This window comes from Coloeus monedula, assembly GCF_965178545.1.
Source record: "Coloeus monedula genome assembly, chromosome: 1".
In the NCBI taxonomy this organism is placed as follows: Eukaryota; Metazoa; Chordata; class Aves; order Passeriformes; family Corvidae; genus Coloeus; species Coloeus monedula.
In genome coordinates, this window is record NC_138781.1 from 32,213,640 (window position 1) to 32,237,463 (window position 23,824).

The following is a 23,824-nucleotide window of genomic DNA, read 5'->3' on the forward strand; positions in this document are numbered from 1 at the left end:
CCCTGTGCACACAGGAATATATCCATGGAAGCAGTGTGAAACACGAGAGCAGAGTCGGGAAGTGGGCTCAGATGAACACGTGTAGAGAAGCTTCCACTGCTATGCAGGGAAAGTGCTCAAATTGGTGACAGAGCCTGACAAAACCCATGAAATAACAAGATCCTCATTTCCAAAGACTGATTGTTTTGCTGGGCAGGTGTCCTTTTGCTTGGATATTATAATATCTCTGGTGCATATTATCCATGCAAAAGAAGAATTACAAGAATATGAAAAAGACAGAATAGTCAAGTCCAAAAACTGAGAAACACTGACTGGTATTCTTTGTATTATCTAATGTAGTTCCTTTGAATAAAACACTTTATTTTTGTTGGTTTTTTTAAAATTTCTTTTAAACTTTGTTCTGCTCCATCCCTACATCTTTTCCTTTTTCAGCATGTGTTGAGACTTCACTTTGAGACTGGGTCCAAGCTAAGACAAAAGACCTTTGTCTGTTGGGACCCTTCTGTACCCATTGCAAAGGCTGGAAGCACCTGCCTCTGCAGTGTGGCACTGAGGTCCCCAAACCTGCCCACGGAGAACTAGGTTGGACACACCAAAAGTGACAGAGTTAAATCTCCATCCTGGCTCATTACATCCTACAAGCACATTCTGGTTGTAACAGCCAGGAGCTGCAGCTGTACAGAAAACCCTTCGCAGCTCAGGCTGAAGCATGCTCAGTGCTTCCAGAGCCTTCAAATATTAACCAGCAGAGCTCTAGGAACTCTTTACAGAGCTTGTACAAACTGCATTTTTTGGCCTCTAACTCAGGTCAGATTTGGGTGAATATTTATGCAGATGGCAAAAAAACCCCAAAGGGATTTCAGATCTCACTTCAGAAGAATAAGGGCATAGGAGCTTTTCAGAGAACTACTGCCAAATTTTTTAATTTTTTTTTTTTTTTTAACATAGCAAAACAGTATTGACCCCTAACTTCACTCTTAGCTGCTTCTGAACCATGCTGGCTGCATATTTCATGTAAAATTGCATAGGCTGAGGCAGACACCTTTCAGAATAAACAGATAAGATGCAACAGCTCCTAGAAGCAATGGAAAATGAAATCTTACAGTGTGAGACATTCGCTAGTGCTAGTAATAGACAATGAGGTGAGTCCTGGCTATAAAATATGAGCACATTTATACTGCAAACATAAAAGAAAGTTAAAAAAAAAAAAAAAAACTACAATGAAACACATTCTATTAACAGCTTTAAGATACACTTTCAGACAGCTTCTATCAAGACTAAAGATGATCACCTTCTTACACTTCACTGTATTCTTCCCTGGAATCTGTTATTGTGGAAACTGCAAAATTAGACCTACAGTCACCAAAATACAAACATGTATAGAAATTACTCCATTCTTTGCAGGCTATTCCTCTTCATTTAACAAGAAAATGGAAGTGAACAAACCACAATTAACATGAAGGTGGATGACAATATCTCTGATCTCTGTGGATAATCCGTCTCAAAATATGCTACTGCATTTCCCAGAGTTTCAAGAGAGATCAAAATCTGTATTAAGATGTTTGATTCACTTTCAACTACAACAGGAGAAAGGCTTTCAAAGTCACCAGCACAGCTTAACCCCACTGTGTAAGGAGGAGACAGTATATTTTCTGCAGTAGTTACCCTCTCTTTATTTTAGAAATACAAAAATAAAAAATAGTTACTACTCTACCTCAATTTAAAATATCAAAAAATGAAATGTTTTCAATGGGACTGACTGTTTTGTAGTTGCAAGATCACCACTTTTTTCCAAATTTTAAGGGAAAAATTACCTTACAGGACTGAGGACCGTCAACAGCAGTTTGTCATATGGCAATTCTTAAGTATCAAAAAAAAAAAAAGTTTAAAAAGTCTGTGTTATGTCATTTCACTACAAAATACAGCTCATAGGATATACATATTGCATTTTATTATTTTTTCTGATATCATGATCTTTTGTCCAGTTCTCTGTACTCTCATATTTTTTTTCCTATGCAGTTGTTAAAGCCTTTCATAAACATGGGCTAATCACAGTACACTGGTAGAAATCGACTAATGACATTAAAATGCCTCAGTGATTTTGTTTTGGCTCTCAGTGACTTCTGACCAGTCTGTAAAACCATAAAACACTCTAAATTTTTGACCACAACCTCCCTTCAGGAAAAAGCACACAGCCATTGTGCCAAAACTTCCTAGTGGTCTCACACTGAGCTATCAGTCTCACAGATGCACAAACACAACATTCGGCTCAACACAACCTCCTCTGAATTTATCAACTACACAAATGGTGATAAAATGGGCATGAGCCACAACATGGGAAAAAAAAAATCAAAATCCTTTGTTCTGAAGCCAGTTTTGAATACTGTGTCTGATAATGCACAGAACAAGCCCTTTTAGAAAAACTGTTGGTGCTGTCATCTGCATTACTGAGCATCCGCCGCAAAGGCAATGTTAATAACAAGTTATCCTTGTAGAGGGGTCAAAAGGACAGTGCTGGTAAGACAGAGATGACAGACAACAGGCATCAGGGAAAAGATTAATATCCCCACACAGTCATACATCAAGGAACACAATTTTTGCCTGTAATCCCAAAACTGCTGAGAGTAGGATTATTTCTGCTTTCTCTATTACTAAGAAGAAAGAAACTGCTCATGGGAATAGGGCGCTGCTAAATGCAAGTCTTTACGTGAGCCAAAGGGCTGCAGTTAGGTCCTTGGGAAAAAAAAAGCTCAGTTGCTTGATGTTCCCAAGCAGTGGTCCTGCTACAAGCAGGGTGGGGGTTCCTTGTGCAGGCTACTTAAAAATATCAAAAAAGTTTGTGTAGTTAAAGAAAGGCAAAAGAAGTTAAAAAAGAGAAACCTCATGCAGCTTTTCATAGAATCACAGAATTGTTTATGTTGGAAAAGACCTTTAAGATCAAGTCCAACCACCAGAAAATTCACAGTTAAGAAGAAAAATACCCTTAATTTTCTTTGGAAAATAACAGAAGCATAAAATCCATGAGTCAAACAGGAATTCTGGTGTACACTTCCTTGTGACACACTTTGATGGTGCTGAGCTCCAGTACAGCTGCAGGCACACTGTTTGGTCACGTCATAGCAGGTAACTGCAAGAAATGTCCTAAATGGAGACCAAATTGTCCATACCCCTGGCTGGCCCCCAATTTCCTCCAAATATATTTAAAGTCAGAACACTTTAAGGATTGGGCTTTAATGAAATGAAGCAAAATCTCTAAGACAGGAAAAAGGGCACACTTTCTAAAATAATTGAAAAAAAAAATCATTGCTGGTGTCACAACCACCAAAGTAATGTTATCATAACCTTAACACTCCACAGGTCTCTGTCGGTTAATGAGAAATGTCTTCTCTCAACAACTGAAGGCTATGCATTTCAGTTTCCCCTTTCTCGGAGCACACTCTCTTCATAGCTATTAGTGGGGGAGTCTGACAGCCTGACAGAGAGCTGCTGCCTTGGCAAGGACAACTGAGGAGATCTTCTCTCTGCAACCATACAAAAGCAGATGGGAAAAAAGAAAGGGGAAGCGAGAGAAGAGAGACAAAAGATGTGATGGTGGTATTAATATTGCTATCATTCTCTCACAGCTGGCAGGACAGAATTTACGTGAAAAAAATATCATTATATGGAAGAATTGCAGGCTTAGAGCATCTGTATTTGTAGAAAAACCTGAACCACACCAGGGCAAGTTAACGTGACTGTAGAACAAAAAGGGTAGATGCCAACCATCCCTTCCAGTGGCCTTGCAATTAATGTGGTGGGGTATGGAGCTGGTTGGAAATTTCCCAATGCAACCTTTTATTTTCACTGAAAAAATATGAATTCACTACAACTGAAACTGTGCCAGAACACGTCAGTTTGAACAGAAAGTATCCAGCCAGGCTTCCCCCACTGCCTGCACCTACTGCCCACCCCAGGCTGGCAGAGCTTCTGCATCCCGTGCTACACAAGTGTTCAACAAGCATGGAGGTGCAGGTCCCAAGGTAATTGTCAGGAAAATTTGATTTGTATTTCTGCCCCAAGAGAGTTTTACAACTGTATTATTTTCACCAGAATCAGAACTGTAAAGTTTCCTTCAGGACAAAAAGTCAAAGACCAGATGCAAGTATCTCCTTTGCAAATAGAATAGAATAGAATAGAATAGAATAGAATAGAATAGAATAGAATAGAATAGGAGTACGTAGATGAAACAACAGTTCAATCCCCCAGCTATCTGGGGGAGACACTGGAAGATGCTGGAACAGTGTCTTCCAGTGATGTCAGTGGCAGTGGTTCAAGCCTTAGCTGCAGTGAAAAGCATGAGGGAAATGATATAAAAACTGCAGGACTTATGTTTCAGCCAGGAAGGGGGGAGGAGTGCCAAGGCTTCAAGGAGGACTGCAGGCTTAACCTGGATATCCTAGGACTGATAACACATACTACTGTTACCATATGGCTCAGAGAAAGCAAAATGGACTGTGTAGATATACAGAAATTATACTTGAGAATAATCCAAACATCAAACGGGAAAAATTCTAGAAACTACTGGAATATGAGGGGAAATTAATAACTTGATTGACATCTAACAGGGCTAGAACTTGACTTCTCTGGCAGCCCCCATACAGCTTTCACTCAAGAATGAGAACTGCGGAACACAGCTCACTAACTTTAGTGGATTTAATTTATTAATGTAGACTAATATTCATCTCGGTAAGGACATGTATACAAAGGCCTTACAACCTTTATAATGGAAGCAGCAATAAATAAGGTCTCCTGAAGGAATGGAAGAGAGATGGCAGTAAATATATGACACTGTCAGCCTTATATTGCTCTAATTACCAGTTCTGAACACATAAAACTTCTAAGGCAAATAGACAAGACTGATGATGCCTTTCTTTGTCTTCCACTCCAATTTATACCAGGTGAGTAGCAAAATAGTTTTTAAAAAAATTCACTTATCCCCTTACTCTCTCTTAGAGAAACCTTTGTCTCTTGACTTATGTCCATAATACCTCTCAATGCTGCCAATGCCATCACTCCAATAAAAATAAAATTAAATGAAATATGTATACTACTGCCATTATAAGCCACAATTCCAAATTAGGAAGGTTAAAAATTGCCTATTGCTGCTCATTACACTTATCACTGTAAGGCATATATCTTTTTGTTGAAGCATTATGCTCACAGAAGGATGCAGCTAATTTTCCACAAAAGAGTACTCAGCAAAGGTCAGGGGCTGGTTCTGACCTCATAAAAGGCTTAAGAAAAACTCTAAAACTGAGAATACTATATAAAGCCCAAGCTCACTCTCAAGAACTCCAGAATGAAACTCTCTCAAATGCACTGACATTTAACAGCAAGTGCGAAAAAGCATTGAGTGAAGGAATAAAAAAAATAAGAATCCAAAGCTAATGTTTAAAATCAAAACAATTCATTTAACTTCTCGGCCAACAGCAGTCATCATAAAGTAGAATTTATATCCTGTGGTTTGGTGGTTGTTTTCAACTAAGTTAGACATAATACAGTGATTTCTTTTGAGGAAAGCATGAATCACAATGGCTACAATTTTCTTGGGTTTGGATGACAGTTCTAATTCTCTCCAAAATAGTCTGAAATCACCAGCCTTTTTACTAATGCTTTCTAATGGTTCTTTTCTTGTTAATTAATTCATGAATCTAAATCATTCAAACATAGATAAGCCACTAATCACTCGCAGACTTGATAACGGATCCTAAGTAGACAGAAATGTGTAGAGCATGCAATAAATTTGCCAAAAAAAAAGAGAAAGGAGTAAGAAGGAAAAATAAAACTCACTCCTTCCATCTAATAGCAGGAGATTTGATTCTGCATTTATTATGCAGGATAAAATGCTCACTGATATCAATAGTCAACCATAGAAATTACAGAAATCAGGCTGCTTCTATATAGAATGCTCTTTTCTAATGTTACATGCAGAGGAGCAAATTAAATGATCCTTTTTTTTTGTTGTTTTGGTACAATGTTTGTTGTCCACATTTAGCAAAAGGAATACATAAAAGAATAAGGGAGTTGGGAAATAGCAGGTTAACAATCAACTCTTTAATTCAGAAGTGGAAGTTATAAAGAAATAAAAAAATTTTTTTGCAGGATTACGACAAGGAAAAAGAAGAAAAGTGCTGTCTTGCATGCCTACATAAAGTAAAATACTGTAAAATGATTCATTAAGTTTCCATGTATTGAAGAAAGCGAAGTGTCACAAACAATACAAATTACAGAAAAATGTACAATGACACCACATTATGAAGCAACATTTTATATTTCTTTGTATTTTGTGATTTTAAATAATCATATATTAATTTACTCTTATTTTGTTCCTGATGGAATCATTAGCTGCTTTTTAGATGCCTACATGCTCTAAATTTATTTCAGTAGGAATGTTGGGAGTTTCCTCTCTGCTTTCCCTAGATAATACAATCGTGCCCAACTTTAGAAGGGAGGTAAGTTAGTTCTACCAAGGGCAACCCCAACATTTATTCAAGTTATGGAATGAAAAAAGCATTGTTACCATGGCAACTGGTAAATCACATTGTATCTGCAATGAGATGCAAGGCATCTTGAGTAAACACTCATCTGCCTCCTTGTGTGACCTCCTCCACAGGGAATGGTTCCTTTGTGGAGGAACATTCGCAGATCTGTGGCATAGTCACTGTCTCTTCTGCAAAAAGTTGACAGAAGTAATTCAAAGTGTAATTTTTGCATGGGCAAGCTTAACCAGATCTATCATTAGAATAGGAAGAAATACTGGGGAAAAAGATCAAATATTGAATGTTTTTCTGGGATTTGCCTCAATCAAGACCATGAAACCTTACAATGACAATGTACCTCAAACTCGTTCTATATCCCCTGCATTAGAAGACCGTCCACAACAGCACTAGAAAGAAAACCTTGCTGCCAGCATGGAGGCTGACAGACATGCAGCAGCACATCGCGCTGGCGCTGGAGCTGTTACCGCCTCCAGCCATGTGCTCCACCCTTCTCAGGGATGCTGCCGCTTCCAAAACAAGGACATCTGATCTACCCTTAACCAGGCTGCTGCATGTTTTGCCAGGCTCTGATATTATCAGCACCTCACATACCAGCTCTGCCTCAGCGGGCCTCCCCTCCTCCCCATGGTAGGGGACAATTGTCTTCAGAACAACCCCTCAAACCATGTTGCTCTGTGACAGTCCCATCCATAAAGTCTCAGCTCATCCATCAGACACTGGCCTTTCACTGTACTTCCCTTCTGCCCTTTTCCAGCTCTCCTTCAGCCACTATCATGCCTTCATAAGGCTCCTTCTCTCTTCCATGAAATTCACCATGAGGAGCAGCATTGACACCAGGTTCCCAAATAATCTCCCTTGGGTCACTCCACTTCACCTTCCTCAAAATATCTCCTCCTCCTTGACCTCCTGAGCAAGCTGGTGTTACCTACAGGGAGAGAGTCACACTCCAGGGTGCCACTTCTCAGCTTCTGATATCATATTATATGCACAGTGATTTCTTCAGTCAACAAAGGCTTCACTGAGGGCTGCAATTGTCCACTGACATATACCTTCTGATCCCATTCTTTTTCTCTCATCACATCCCATTACTTTCAGACTGCATAGTACAGACTGCTTAGACACTGCCAACACCTATTATGCCACCCAAGAAATATTGAAACTCTCACATATCTCTGATCCTTGCTTCCCCTCCCCCATTTCTAGCTTTGATTCCTTCCTGACCATCATAGTTTTAAACAATTTATATAGCTTTCTACAGCTACATCCTTTTCATGTATAACTGTGAGATCTCATCTAGACAACTTCTTTCTGCTTACTCAGGAAATTATTTTTATGTCATATATCTCATAAATTCACCTTCTCTCATAAGTCCTTCCAGAAATGACTTCTTAAACCTGTTTACTTTGTCATTGATGAGTTTTTCCTTCCCAAATGGTTGGCCATTTGCTATTTGGCCTGAACTTTGATAAATAAGGAGATACTGTGTGTGAAGAAGACACATGGTCTGGAATTCACCATCTATCACAGAGCATTTGAGTAACAGAAAGATAAAATGAGATGTGTGAGCAGATGACCAGGTCTTAACTCCCTAATAGAACCCTGTGGAGAGGGTTACGATATCCAAGTACTCCAGGGAAATAACTAATGATCCTTTCTTCAGTTCAGTCATGTTTCAAGAAGCAATTGCATGAGTTACTAAGTGCTTGAGACTGCCTCAGTAATTGCCATGATTTATTTTATGCATCATCATAACTACAGCACTAGGTCAGGAGGACATGTGCCTTATGGATGCCTTGAATTTTAACACAGGCATTGGAGGCAATCAGAAACACAGAGACAACAATGGGGGGCAGGGGCATAGGTTGGGGAAAGACAAAGTCTTTAAAATCCTATCTAAAACATTAGGTTTCTGTTAAGTTTTTAATAAAATTAATTTTATTTTCAGATGCCCTAAGCAGAAGTTGCTTACATTTTCTTCTGCTCCCCAAAAATGCAAGTGATCACAATCTAATGTTCCTGAAATATGTTAGGATTTTTTCCCACTGTAAGTAACGAATGTGCAATTTACAGTGTAACTACCCACTCAGTAAAGACAAAAAAATGAAAACACAAGCCTGTTGTCTCTGTCTTATACCTCTGTTTATTCCAGATGAAACACTCCCTGTGCAAAGCATGTTTCTTCACCTACCCGTAGTCTGTACTGGTGCATTGGCTGCCGGCTAACAAACAGCAAAGAGGGGGATGAGACTTGGGCTCTTGAGCATTTACTTGACATGAGAAGTATGATCTCTACACCTAGCTACTCACCTGACCTACCAAAACAGTGCTGCACCAAGGATATTTTGTGGGGACACACATCCACGGTGCAGGAGGCTATGTTTGTGCAGCAGCAGAAGGGATTTGGTAGCAGCTTCCCGGGCATCCCCATCCTCCTGACATTACTTAAACTCCTTTCTACAGTCACTTTTCCTTTTAGCTATGTAAGGCTTCACTGGCACAGAAGGACATTTTTAGGATAGTGATAAGTTAAAGTGCTGTTATCACCAAAACTTTCAGGCTATTTGAAGATCTTGAAGACAATTTCTCTCCACCCCCATAAACTTCAAACCGTTCCCCTATGATAACTCAAGAAAAAGCACTGCTAACCTTCAGCACTGTTTTTCCAATTACTGTGTTTCAAGGTTAGCAGTGTGAAAACATTACACCAACCCAGTTTTCAAGGTCAAAATAAAAAATGCAGCAATGATATTCCATGGCAACTTTCATTCATTTGGTATTCAGGACGCATTCTTTCTGAATATCAAATCACAAAATCATTGCCAATTCATCAGATTTTAAGCTTTAGCTTATTAAACATTAGGCTATGCTAAAAACAAAATGCAGGTTTTAATTTGATCTAATTAAGATCCTTCTGTACAGCATGATCTAAGCCTCTAATTATCTATATCTATATTATCTCAATTGTTATTTCAATACAAGCAAATTCGTAACAACGCATTTTAATGGAAAATATTCATATCCTAAAAAGTGGTAAAGCATTAGAAGTCAAAAAGCTGAATGTCAAGATACTAAAAATGAAAATGTTTCTCTACATTGTGTCTGCCAGGAAAGCAAGAGCTCACACGACATTTGGCAGTGATTTCCCATGATGAAGCAAGTCTTTGGTTCTTTCATTTCCATAAAAGCCCTAGTCTTTTTAGAGGTAGCTCCTAGCTCTTTGCCCTTAACAAAGCAATAGAGATAAAGTTCATTAAGTATACTGTCTAAGGTAGGAAAGTGAAGAAGTTTTGCTGTAGCAAGCACTTAACCTGTGCACGAAAAAAAAATAAAATAATTGGAACAAATTATTTCTTACAAAAGCAAAGGTGATATGGACATATTAGTATTGCATGTTCTGCTGAGTTCACAAAATTGCCCAAATGAAGAAACTCTGGAATGGGATGTATTATTAGACTTCAATGTTTTTTTTTTTTTTCAAGCAGGTTGGGCATCCAACCATTTGATGCAGATCTTTTCCACACGCGAGAGCACTGGAATACCGGAAACTGCAGCATTAATGAATTACAAGGAAGACTGCAAATGACTATGATTTTAGAGTTAATTTTGACAATAAAATGGTCAAGCAACTTTTACAGATTTTTGATACTTCTGTTGAAATGCTGAATCTTCATTTCCTCTTACATCAGGTAAGACATGAATTTTTACATACTTAAATGAGTAAATTGCTATTTGTTTCACTGTTTCTGTTCTTAGGGGATCCTTAATATATATTGAACATCACACAGATTAAAAACTACTAGCATTTTAAAACAACAATTATATGCATTATTTACTGTGTAACTTTTGTCTAATGCAAATTTTTACTATTTACATGTCACTGCAATAAAAACAGTATGTGTCAATTGATTAACCAGTAAAACTATTAGACAGAAGTGGAGAGCATTGCTACAGCAGCTGCAAAGGAAAATGGTGTGGTGAAACTGTAACTTTTTTCCCTACATAGTAGAAAACTAAGTTTTGGTCTGGGGAAGAGACAGTCATAACTGCACATATACATATGTGTGCCTGTGTGACAGCTGAGGGTGGGTGAGTGAGAACAGACGAGTTACAGGGAGCATACGGCCACCCAGTGCAAGAGCAGAGCAGCTCTGCTCTACGGATGGCTGCAGATCCCACACAAATCAGCACACATACCCACAGCTCTGCTGTGAAATTGGAACATGTTCCTCCAGTTCCTGCATACATTCCAACAAGGAAGTGTCTAAAACGAAGTAACAGAGGCAGATCTTTAGGGGTCCCTGGAAATAAGAGCGATAGCTGATGCTCTGAGAAAGAGTTTATAGAGGTCATTTTTAAGAAAGTACCTGATTTGAGTATCACACATTAAAAAACTGCCACCTGAAGCAAGTTGCAGGTGGTTCAGGTGTTCAGACTTAAAAAGGGTAGCTGCTTCAAACTATCTGTAGTATCACTCAGCCACCCAGTGCACTCTAACTACTCAAAAACCCCTTCTGATGACCAAGACTCAGGTTTTAATCTGATGAACTGAAAAGGAGGTTGAAACTTTTTCAGAATCTGCTAGACAAAAACCTGATGCAATCTGAAAAGAGGAAGAGGAGGAGAGGACTGTCAGAACAGATGGGTCAGCAGGAGAAAACAGCTTCTTTATGCTAACAACTGAAACTGTGTGTTTAAATGACTGGTTCATTCTACAGTGTGAAAAAGGGTTCCACAAGTAGTCTTACTCATAAGTAAGAGATTATCTTTGCTTTTAGCAAGGTATGCAGTTTGTTTAATGAATAAATATGTACAGCACATGCACACATAGGCAGGTGTCTCTACAGAAGAAGAACTGGGGGACTATGAGCACTGCAAATTCCTTGGTGGAGAAGGATTCTGCCATGCCCTTAGTGAAATCCTGAAAAAGGCCCCAGATGCAGGAGGCCATCACCTGCAATGTGCAGAATTTGATAGCTTCCCAGTGCAGCACTGGACACTGCTCAAACTCTGCTGGAAAAATCTTGCAATGCCAATAATAAAGCAGGCAGGAAAACCTTCTACCTAGGCTTAATTACTTCTTCTGTCTCGGTGGGAAATAGCAGTAAAGAACTCACTGCAAATAGAGTTCTGCTTAGAAGCCACATGCTTCTTTTATATAAGTTCATCAAAATCCAAGAAACCAAAAAGAAATCAATATAGCCCAGTGATTAGCTCGATACAGGTACTGCATAGAGCCTGGCAGATTATTTAGACAGACTGAATTAATGTGTGGATTCCACTGAAAAGATTCAGTTTTCTCACCTGAGGAGACAAAGCCAAAGTGTCGGCACACTTTCCAGCTATTTGCTATGCACACAAGGAAGCCCAGGCCTGAATTTATCTGGTTTTTAGCTCAAAGCCTGAACAACCAAGCTTTGCATATGAGAACTGAAATTCTGTCCACTTCAGTCAGCTCTGATTAGTGTCTTCTCTGACCCTGACCACATCTAGTCTCTATTAACTTGCTAATATGGCCAAACAGCATATATTACAAACAGTAAATCGATTTAACAGTTGTATCTGTATCCACATATATGTTTTAAACATTTCTGTGGTGAATAATCCCCTACTTGCAATATCAAAAGTATTTTGTAAAAAGGCCTAAACTGATGCTGTACTCATTGAACAAATATTAGTGCCTCTAAAAACAGAAGAGACACTGTGATATTGCAACCAAACCAAAAAGGTGATGCACATTTGCATTCTGTGCTTATCTCCTACTCTGCCAAAAAGAGCAGGTTCTTCTTTGTTTGTCCCAGCAACAGACTACGTAGGAATGCTGCTCCTGATACAATACACAGGTCTACTCCCCTCGCCTCCCAGGGAAAATGGAGATTAAATGAGGGATGGTGCTCTCAGTCCAGCCACCTCAAATGAGAAAGCAGCATCAGCCAGGCTGGCAGGGGACAGAGCTGATGCTCAGCAGCCAACAAAGGCATGTGAGCTGTGGGCCCTTCCCTTGATCAAACAGGGCTGTGTAGCTCAGCATCACCCCCTGTTCAGGGCTTACCCTTGTTCAGAGACTGGAAATCCATCTAAGATTTGATCTTCAGCAAGCTGTTAAAGGAATTACCAGCTACTATTCATGCTCTTCCTGAGTTAGGTCATCCTATTATTTTCCCAGTCATCAAAAGAGGCTAAAGTACTTTTTCCTGCAACCAGCAACTGCTGCTGTTCCCACACGTCAGAGCCTTCCCCGCTCGGATGCTCACGTTCCAGGCAGTGACAAAAGGAGCTGGGAACTGCCTGCTGCACAGTATCAGAAAATATATTCGAGGAAGGCTGCAAGGTCATTGCTAATTTCAAACCCTGTTTCATGTTTCCACATGAAACACCTAATTAAAATTTTTCACTGGGTAGTTAAAATGAAATCTGTGCATATGCACTTGAGACCACATTTTCATGTGCTGTGAATTAGAATACAGGAGGTGCTGCACACAGCGGTAGGAACGCTAAGCGAGGAAGGAGAGGGGAATACCTGCTTTGATTCAGAGGCAGATAGTCAGCAAAACTACCACTAATCGCCTGGGTTTTCACTCCTTTGCTCTTTGAGCTGCCACACAGAACCAAGAAAAATGGATGCAAGTGGTATATTAACTGCTACCAAATCAGCGTTCTCCACAGGTGGCCATGTGTCAAGCACATCTTGCAAAATGCCACCACCTTCCATGGCTATAGTGTGACAAAAGCATTAGACCCTACAGGCTATACCCTACTCTCATCAAAAAAATATCTATTAACATCAGCAGGGGCTGAATTAAACTTTAAAATGGAGGCACAGTGAGTGACAGAATGGCCATAGCAAAAAGACGGTTTGGGGGAAGATTTTAGGGAAGTTTCATGATTAAAATAAATAAATCCTAGGGAAAAAAAGAAGCCTGCAAAAAATACAAGGTCAAAGCGTCCTTACATTCCTGCTGTGTATGTGGTTCCAACAATGGAGGCAGAGATAGCCGCTTTACAGCTGCCACTGTTCCAAAAAGTCCTCAGTGCAGATAGCCTGACTCTGGTCCAGGAGAGGCAGCTGAACATAGGGAAAAGGCTGTCACCCCACTGGCATGCTCCAGGTGGTCTCCAGAGCGTGTCTGCAGGAACAGATGCCAACAAATGCTGTCAGCATTTATTCCAATGAGGTCCTGACACAGGCCTCATAGACTCCAGAGCATCCTGCCACTGGAATCACACTGACTTTAGCATAAACTCCAGATCTTACTACAGAATTTGCTCCGGTGTAGTTTCTATTCCAAACAAAGCAAAGCTTGACATGTAGAAATGTGTTCACCTGTTTAATGACACTCGCCAGGTATCTTCTGCGTTACTGGCCCAAATCTGCAATGAAACTGAACGTTCTTCCTGAACTTATTCAGGAGGATAGGAGGAAAAAGAAAGAGAAAAAAAGGAAACCTGAAGCACTGAATCCTTTTTACATGACTCTGATCTCTGGGCAGACTACCAAATCTCAGACAATTGCCAAAGAGGAAGCTGTGGTAGACAGCCATCAGATTCTAGCCTACCAAAAAGTTTTCCAGTTATCTTGGATATTTCTTTTCAGCCAGGTCCAGACTATGAGCCAAAATGAGATGTTCTTGATTGGTTTAAATTCCAAAAGAAAAGTCTGGTAAAGCTGTGAATTACTTAAAAGTTCTGCATCACTGAAAGGCGAAGGACAAAATTACTTCCGAAATTCAGAAACTGCTTGAAATTTCTGACCTAAGTTTGCATGGTACATAGTCAAAGCATGATCAACTTTTCTTTTTAATCTCCTTGAATTTAGGTAACAAATTCCCTAACTTTGATGCCATGATGATTTTTTGCCTTTTCTTTTATACCCCTTTTATACCTTTTTACAACTTCTGTATTCTTAGTGGTTTTTAGCCTACATTTTTAGACTTGTTTGTCAAGCTAAGAGACTAAACATTTTAGAAGCTTTGTAGTTAGGGATCAGAATGCCCCAGACACTTTGTAAACTAAGATAGAACCATCCAGGGGAAGGTTCCTTGGGGAGAGGGGCTCACTCGAGCCTCTCATTGGGGAATCTTTGATAAATATGCTAATTAGTAAGACCTATAATGTTATACCAGATCTATTGTGGGTGTGCATTGGGGTGTGCATTGGGGTGCATTCCACCTGGGCGTGGTGCACCTAAGGATCCTTAAAATAAATACCAAGGTGAAACCCCTTTTTCCCTTCTAACCATGTTTGATTCTCGATTTTAAGACCAGGAAAAGGTATCAACTTGACAGAGAGATCCAGACACCTTTGTTATTTGGACTTCCCAGAAAAAAGTAGAAGTAGCTTTACAGAAGTAGATGGCAGGACACATCCACTGTATTATCAGCATAACTGGGAATTTATTGATGTCATAAATCAGGAAATGGAGAAAGGAACATTCAGAATGTCATCAAATGTATTTATCACACAGAGAGAGGAACAATTTAATGTCAGAAAACAAAAGAGCAGGTGCTTTGAATTCATAAACTGGTAATTTCTACTTCTCTAGAGGGAGACTATGAGATTGATTCTCTGTAAGCCTTTGGACAGTCTAGAAACATAAGCAGGTTAGTGGTTCAAAATCTGGAGAGAAACACAGAAGCAGAGAACAGTGACAACCTGCAGATTGCAGCTCTCAAAGAGTTTCTCTACTTCTTCATGTGGATAAATGGAGGAAGGGCAGGACCAAGGAACCATGCTTTCAGTCTTGGTACCACCAGAACTGTGTAGTGCTGACCATGATAAACAACACTCCTGTCCTCTCCCTGCTCCTGGATGTTGACCCCCACTCATCACTCACCCCCTTCTTTGCACGTGTGTGCCTTCATGAAGCCACTCAGTGAAACACAGGATCTAGATTAAAATACTGCCAACCAAAAAAATGCAAGGACATTTCATTTGATCCAGTTCAGTTTTTGGATTGGGTAAATCACAAGGCTTTGGGGAATTAAGGAGGATGGCTGTGTTTCACCAGGAGCAGCAGAGTAGCTCTCACCAGCACAGGTCATCCCTGACACCATATCTCATTCTCACCCCATATCCATCTCCCCATAATGTGAGGGGAACCAATCCAGTTGGAAAATAACCCCACAAGGAAGGTGTATTTATTTTATTTTTCAGCTTCATTATTCTCTGTGTCTTTCCACAAAGAAGCACCACATGGGCCAGCCCAGGGCTGGGGACAAGCGTTTGGGGCAGCACAGCCCCTGAAGCGGTGCCTGAGGACCCAGAGGCTGCACAGTGACTGCAACTGTTTGGCCTCACCTCAGCTATGCTCAAGATTTTAAAAAAAGATCCCCCTGTCTGTCAACATTTCAACCCACTTGCAGCTTCCTTGGGATCCCTGAACCACGTCTCAAGGATCCCAAAGCAATTCCTCAACATTCATTAACCACTATGGGTTTTATGGCACCCTTCAAGGTTCCACATATTTAAGACCTCATTTTAACCTGGGTAAACAAAGGTGCAGAAAAGTGATGAGATTTGAAGAAGCTTATTTATTAAATAACCAACTGAGTCAAAAATAAAAATTCAAAGTTCTGGCTCCCAGGTTTTAGCCTGCTAAATACTATATGCCCTTTTTACCCCTTTCAACACGGGAGCTAAGTTATTGTCCCACACAAGAATGAGTCACCATTCCACTCTAAAGAAAGCCTAACATGCAAAATGTGTATGTGGAATTTCCTCCTATACAAAGTAGTATAATGTTACAGAAAAAATCAAAGGGGAGAAAATTAGCCTTTCTTTTCTTTTAAACACCATGATGAGCATCTGGAGGAAAGAAAGTATTGTGGGAATATGTAACTTGACTTCAAGAAAAATAGTGAGGTTTCCACTCAATGCGTTCCTATGCTGTGTTCACAACATATCGTGGGAGCACAAGAATGACTCTAGTGCTTTTTTTTACAAGGAGAAGGATCACATAATTTCACCACTATTTTGCACTCCTGGCAAGAGGACATTCTCCTCCAAAACTTTGGCCACATTAAGCAGACTCAACAAAAGGAATGGTAAGTCCTCTTAAAAGTATGTAGCAAATAAGAATAATTATGTTATTATTTTTAAAGTGCTGCAAAAGACTGAAACAAGGATTTTCCTAGCATGCAAATGATCCCAGTCCTACATCTGAGCAGAAGGATCTTTATCTCTGGCAAACTTTTTCCATTTCAAAAAGATGCCTGTGCCTGTTCCATACTAGAAAAAACAAAATCTTAGGACCTGCAGAAACCTTTTCTTCTCAGAACATAAAGAGGTTGGCTTATGAAGAACAGGTGATCACCTGGGGCTATGCATTCATTCCAGCAGATGAAAAATCGACTATCTGGAATAGGACATTCTCTTCAGAACATGACAGAACTAGATTCCACTCCCTGTTTCCCCTGATTCAGACCAGAGACTTGAACTTCAGGTTACCTCCACAGCAAACATGTACCTAACTCTTACTCAACAAGGAGGTATAAACTGACAACCTCATTGACAGATTCATTTTTTTCTTGGCTTGTAACTGAAGGCTAAATTTACAAACTATCATCTTACCCTGGTACAGCTCTCTATGCTGATGCTGGTGGGTCTAAGAGGTATAAAGAGAAATAGCGAACTCCCGTGCTGACATGCCAAGTCCGTTCTTTTGAAATGACTTTAGACATCTATAGCACCTCATAGCTATTCAAGCCATGAAAGTTTTTGCAAAACTGTGCTATAGTTGTTATGACCACTTGACCCACAGCTCTGCAAGAGATGCAGAGCAGCTGCCATGAGTCAAAAGTAGTAAACCTGCTCCCAAGCTACTCAACAGGTCTGTCCCAAGCAGAGCAGATACAACAAAAGTGATCATGTTTTTAGAAAGTAATGCACAGATGTCAGTCCCTGACTGTATTCAGACGTCATTTGATGTATTTTAAAGAATATTTTTCCATCAGATCCCTGATTACTGACCATCAATCCAGCAGTACATCAGCACAATGCCACAGCTTTGTCAAGCTAACAAAAGCTGCAGCTCTGGACATGTCCTGACATTGATTCTTGTCTCCTTGCAGGCGTCCAGCTGGGCACCCTAAAAATATCCCTGGTGTGTCATGGCTGGAATTTCCTTAAAAAATTCCTTGGTTGTGAGTAATCCATACAACCCAAGGCTCTAAATCATTAATCTTCTGTTGTGAGCCTTTTAACAGCTTCAGCTCAACCACTAACCTGCTTCAATGAGCAAATCATCTATCTTCCTAATGAGACCACCGACTACAAAAGTTAGTACCCAGCAAATTAACAGAACTGTTCTTCAGTACCTGTTTTCTTTCTGAAAACATACCTGCCTCATATAATATATCTCTTTCATCTTGAATTAAGTCACAGAATCAATACACTCAAGCTGTATGTACTTATGTACCTTTAAACAGTACATAATTCTAATTAATATATAGATTAATCTATAAAGGGATTACAGGGTGGATTTAGGAAATGTTCCCCTTCCTACTGATTCAGGGAAGTACTGGAAGAGCCTCCTTTGAACATTATTGTCAGTTTGTGAACGTCTTATTCAGTGGATCTGACTATGAAAATGATACTATAATCTAAAGAATATTCTCCCCATTTGCTGAGGTGAAAAGCCCTTTTACAATTTTACTATGACACTATAAACAGGCATGATTTTCTTAATGAGAGCAACACTTCATTGAAATATTAACTGGAAATACTGTACAACGCATTTTCACATCTGTTATAAAGGCATGCTTTAACTGAGTTGTAGTTGACTAAAAGGAATTTCAAAAACTATGGTTTAGTGCAAATATGTCTCAAATGCATCCCAATGTATGCTGGAGGGAAAAAGCTATGATAAATTACTTCGAATGGCTTTACATACACAGCTTGCTTCCTATATTATAATTAATGCTAATAATAAGCAAACCTCTCCAAAAAGCAGGCTCACTCTGTAGCTGAATATTTCAATACAGATTTTTCATCTATTTTCTGTCAAAGTAATTTTTTTAAGGAAATGAAATATTTAAATTACATAAAAATACAAATATCCAGTTTCACATTTCCTGAGGCTTATGATTTGCATGTAATGATAAAATTAGAACTGCAAGCTTGCATAGTTTTTTTTACTCTATCCCATATTTGATACTAAAATAATTTCTGTGTATTTTAGACAATCATTTCACTTTATTTATTTATCAATTCATTGTAGGAATGCAAAAGCACAGAGAATAAGCTTATCTGCCTATTTAGAAGCTAATTTAGTACTATTTACTTTCTATTCATTAGCAAAGCTGAAGTTTTAGGAAACCTAACACATACGATAGGTTCAGTGCCTTAATTAAGCACCTTATTCTAACACATTAGCAAGTGCGAGTGGAGAGAAAAAAAAATCACTGTAATTTAGTTTTTGTTTTTCTCTACAAGTCTGGGAGCACCATTATGGTTAGAGCACTTTGCAAACACTATATTCACCAGAGAAGATGTTGGCACTGTGTGCTACCAAGGAACACCAGTTCCAAAATACCAATCTAACCTGATCACTGTCAGCTTCCAGTGTCAAAATCAATTAAGCAGCTCACATATAACAGAGACTGAGCACAGAACTTCTTAAAGTATGAGAGTTGTTCAAAGCTCTTTTTCGTTCAGACCATAAATGTGAAAAGAAACCATAGCATACCAGAAAACTTTAAAAAAAAAGCAGTATGGACTTTCTGATTTTGTACAAATCATCTTAGATATATATACATATCCCAATTTTACAGCCTCCAGAACACAGCCAGACTAAAGGAATCCCTTTTCCCACCCACTACAGTTCCAAACCAAGTTTTTCTCCAGTGAGCCAGCCAGCTGTCACGTATTTTCCCTCTTCCAGACCATCTGCTTTTTCTGAGAAAAAAATTACATTTCATCTCCTGAACTAGAAACCCAAACCAATCCATGCTTCACCTGGTCCTTGTGGACCAGAGACCTCCAACACCACACCTTAAAGAACACCTCTAGGTACTTTATCTGCTTGAAAATCACTTGTGCATACACATCTGTCATCTATCTTCTTTAAGTGAGTCATTAACTTCTGTCCTCAAACTGAGATGAAGATGGTGACTATTTATTTGAATGACAGGAGTTTACCAGTCCTCCGAGTCATCCAGTCTAGCTCTCTATCACATGCCACACCTCATTCACTGTACTGCAAAGAGTATTGGGGTACCAAATCAGTACCAAATTCTTCAATTAGGCTGAGAACCGTTTCTTCTTCACAGGAAAGTACAAGAATCATAAAAGCTCAATTGTAATACATTTATATTTTCTGTTAGTGCTGGAAACCCATGTGAGGCTGTACTGATCTGAAGAGACCTGCTTTAGAAACACAGTGGGTATAACACCCAGAGGAGCCACAACTCCATTTCCCATCACATACCGGGGACACAGTACAGGCAGAGAGGAATTATGAATATGCACAATTCTAATCCCATGTTCAAGTTGGGGTTTTGAGGTTTTTTTCATATTCCTGGAGGAGAACAAACTAGAGGAGAAATCTGCTTCAGGCAAAATTTCCCACTGGCCATCCTGGAAAGAGCAGCTTAACTTCCAGGCAGGGCATAAAGCCCACAGCTTTTAACAGTGACACTGGCCCAGGCTGACAGAAACACATAGCCCTGCAAGCCAGCAGCATTTCTGCTTTGAGCTGGGCTGCCAGGAGGCAAGCCTGGATAGCAAGCTCTCCAAGGGCAGGGAGAACAGCCTGGCAGGGTGTTCAGGCATCTCATTTACAGACTGCATGCCATTCCTTTGGGGAAGGCAGATCATCCAAGAAAGCCCAGTTTGAGCTCCCCAGGAGGGAAAGCTGGGGAAAGCTTTAGTGCAGGGATACTTGCTAAGAAATGAGGGTCCAGTGGAAAATGCACAGAGCATCTCCATTTTACTCCTGCACTGAGTGCCCATCACCCTGTGTTACTAAGAAAGCAGTGTAAAATAAGCAGCTATGGTTTTAAAAACAAAAAAAAAAAAAAAGGAAGAAAGATGGGCATGTTGCACATAATAAGGATACCACACCCTGAACATGTTGTTCCCCTAACATTCACAGTGAGTCCAAGGGACTGATAGTAAGCCAATGCCAATGAATCTGCCATCACTTTTGTAGCAGCAGGATGAGGTGGGAAGGTCTGAAATCCTGGATCCAAGCAGTACTCACTACAATTCAGCCTGCTGCTTTTCTCCTTGGAGAAGAGGGGGGATATCTGCCTGGAGCAGTGAACCCTGCCCAGCCAGTCAAATCCTGTCACCTGCACGTGCACCAGATCAGCTCTCAGACCACAAGGGAGGAAGGGAGGGAGAGGAAGGGATGGAAGCTCACAGCTTCCTGAACATTTGCAACCCACTGCCCTGCCACGGCAACGTGTGCATTTTTTCCACTGAAAGTTAGTTACCTGAGTCAGCTAAACTGAGAAGCTACGACAAACCTTGCCCATGTTCAGTATGCCTTCTTGGTGACTATTCCTAACGAAGGCAGTAGTCCAGCTGGGGGCCTACCAGACACACCCACAACGAGGACTGTAGGGCTCCCTTAGGTCTGGGCATGGGCTGCCTGGACCCACCCTACAACAACCAGCAAAGTGCAGAACGGGGAAGAAGCACACCATGATTTATTATTGCCAGCACTAGCTGTAAGACATTCCCCACCCAGAAATAAAGGGCACATGAGGAATGACCTGGGCTTCTGCAGTCTCTCAGGAGACATTTCTCTTTGCTGTCACCTCTAAAAGCATGTCCTAAAGGTCTAAAGGCATATCCTTGTCTGAGAGCAGTAATTGCTGTGTTATACTGCTCAGAACGGGCATGAGCAAATTGCTTGAGCTCCTGCTAAACTGAAGCCACTCATCTCCTAAATAGCAGCAACTGCTAAGTACCATACTTTTCAAAAGGAGAAGAAAAGCTGAGTGCTTCTTTCCTTTCCATTTTTGGAACTCTACTGTAATCTGTGCAGCTACAGAGCTGCAGCTGCCTTCACAGCACACTTTGCAATGACCATTTTGCTGCTACCAAAGTAGCAGCAAAAATATCCACTGAATTTTTTGAGTATCAGTCCCAACAGTCCCCTCTCATCTATGCCCATATATCTGTAATCCTGTTTCCAAATCCTAAAACACAATAGAAATCTTCCCTGGTTTAAAATCTTCTTTGCTTGATCACCTAAACTTTTAATTGTGCTTTGTGGATACAGTTTAAAGGTACACAGAAATTCTCCCAGATGTCCATTGCTGGCAGGTCAGCTGAGAAACAATTTAATCTTGGGGAATTAGCCTGGCTAATTGCCTCCTCCCTTCTGCACACCTCCTGATACAATTACACATCTAACTACACCAGACCAGACCCTCTACACTACCGAGCAGAACAGCATGAAGCTCTGAAATAAGATTTCATCATTCTCTTTTCCTTATTTCAGTAGGAATGAACTTGCCGATCAGCTGAAAAGTATTTCTTTTCTAAAGTACGTGTCTTTTTTCTACTGTCCAGTGAGCCAAAAATGGAATAAATTACATATACATAATGGCAAGAGACATGAGGACTAGATGGGATTTTTGTTGTTTCTTGCAGTTATTATCCTCTGCACCTTTAGATGAATATGCAATCAGAGAGAAACCTTCACTAGGAGAACAAAATTAGGAGACATTGTCCTATAAGCAGACCAGTCAAGTTGCAGTGCGTTTTCAATCCAGTTATTAACATCTGAATAAGTGCTTTCAGAAGCATTAAACAGAATGCTGCTTTCTTCAGTGTAACTTTTGATTGAAAACACAATTTAAAAGAAAAAAACACAAACTGCTGAATTCCCTATCCAGACCATTCTTTTTAATTCATGCTGAAAAGTTTCAGCCAATGCTTGCATCCAAATATACCCACAGTGAAGTAATTTTAAGATAATTTAGAGTAAGTACTTGAAGCACTCATATGCCTTATACTTTATTTAAATACATCATAGAGCCCAACAATTTGGTAAAAAGCATCCTGAAATCATCTGCTATATGTGTCTAAGATATTAGTAACAGCAACCGACAGTTAATGACAACATAATAATTTAAGTGTGTTGACAATTATTGACCTGAACGCACTTTAGAGAAATGTAAATGCCAGAGGAGAGCAGCTACAGCTCCATCACTAATGTGTGCCCTGGATTCTGACCATCAGCTTTGCTATTTCAGCTTTGTGACCTAAATTTCCCTCCCCTACCAGAAAGAAACAAAAAACCCAAACAAGAAATGTCTTACTTGTTCTGCCTTCTCCAGTGCTTTTCTATCCGCCTGCAAAAACTGGCAGTTCTCTCTCGCCAGCTTTTGGACCAGCTCAATCCGTCCGATGTCATCTCTTCCCTGAAGCTTGCATAAAACTCCTGCCTTAAGGGTGGGAGAAAGAGCAAACAGATACTTAAATCCACAATCCCAGGACATGACACTGCCACAAATTTCAACCTTAAAAGAAATGCATCTGTTTTCTCATATTTGCGGTACTTCGGTGCCACTTGCTGAGCACAAACAAGTCACTGCTTCCCGGGAAACAAATGGAGAGGAACAGAGGCACATCTGAATCTCCAAATGCATCTACTCTGGAGGAAAGAAGGCAGGGCTAACTAAATCAACTGCTCCTCTGAGTGCAACTATCAGATATGCTGTGTTTTATTTGTTCCTGTCAGCCTGTTTCCTGTTACATAAGAGAACAAGAGCAAGAGGTTAAAAACTCATGGGAAAGTTAGCCAGGAACAGCCCTGGAAAAAGAATGAAGTGCAACACAAGGCACTCCTAAAAATAACAGGCTACAACTCCCTCTGCTCCCGCTCCAACTACTTTTCACATATGCAAGACTCAAGAGTTAAAAGACAGTTGTGCCACATTTATTTATTCTCTAAATAACAAATCTGTATCTCTTGATTTTGTTTAGGAGAGGAAATTATATTTGCTTTAAAAGCTATGTTAGAACTATTTTTTTGGCTAATAAAAATATTCTGACAGTTATTCAAGCTATTCTGAGAGTGTTTTGTCAAAACATTCAGCACTGGTTGTTTTCTAAAAATGCCAGATAGATCCATATAAGAAGATGGATTCATGCTTGCACACAGGCACAGTAGAGACTCAGCACAAAGTTAGCTGATATGGGCTAAATTGCTCCCTGCAAAGCCAGTGGCCAATATCACTGTCCATGATTTGGTTATGGATATAGCCTCTGCATAACTGAGACCTGGGGCAATGATACCACGCAGCTTTTATTAGCCCAGATGTTTCCTGATG

The 23,824-nt window shown here is 40.0% G+C and overlaps 1 protein-coding gene across 1 annotated transcript in view; it reads right to left on the bottom strand.

Moving 5' to 3' along the window:
* Window positions 1-23,824, bottom strand: part of RAPGEF5 (Rap guanine nucleotide exchange factor 5) — a 159,456-nt gene that overhangs the window by 70,203 nt on the left and 65,429 nt on the right. The window contains exon 9 of the mRNA XM_082291232.1: window positions 22,811-22,936. Within this exon, the coding sequence (XP_082147358.1) occupies window positions 22,811-22,936 (126 nt within the window). The remainder of the gene's footprint in view (window positions 1-22,810; window positions 22,937-23,824) is intronic.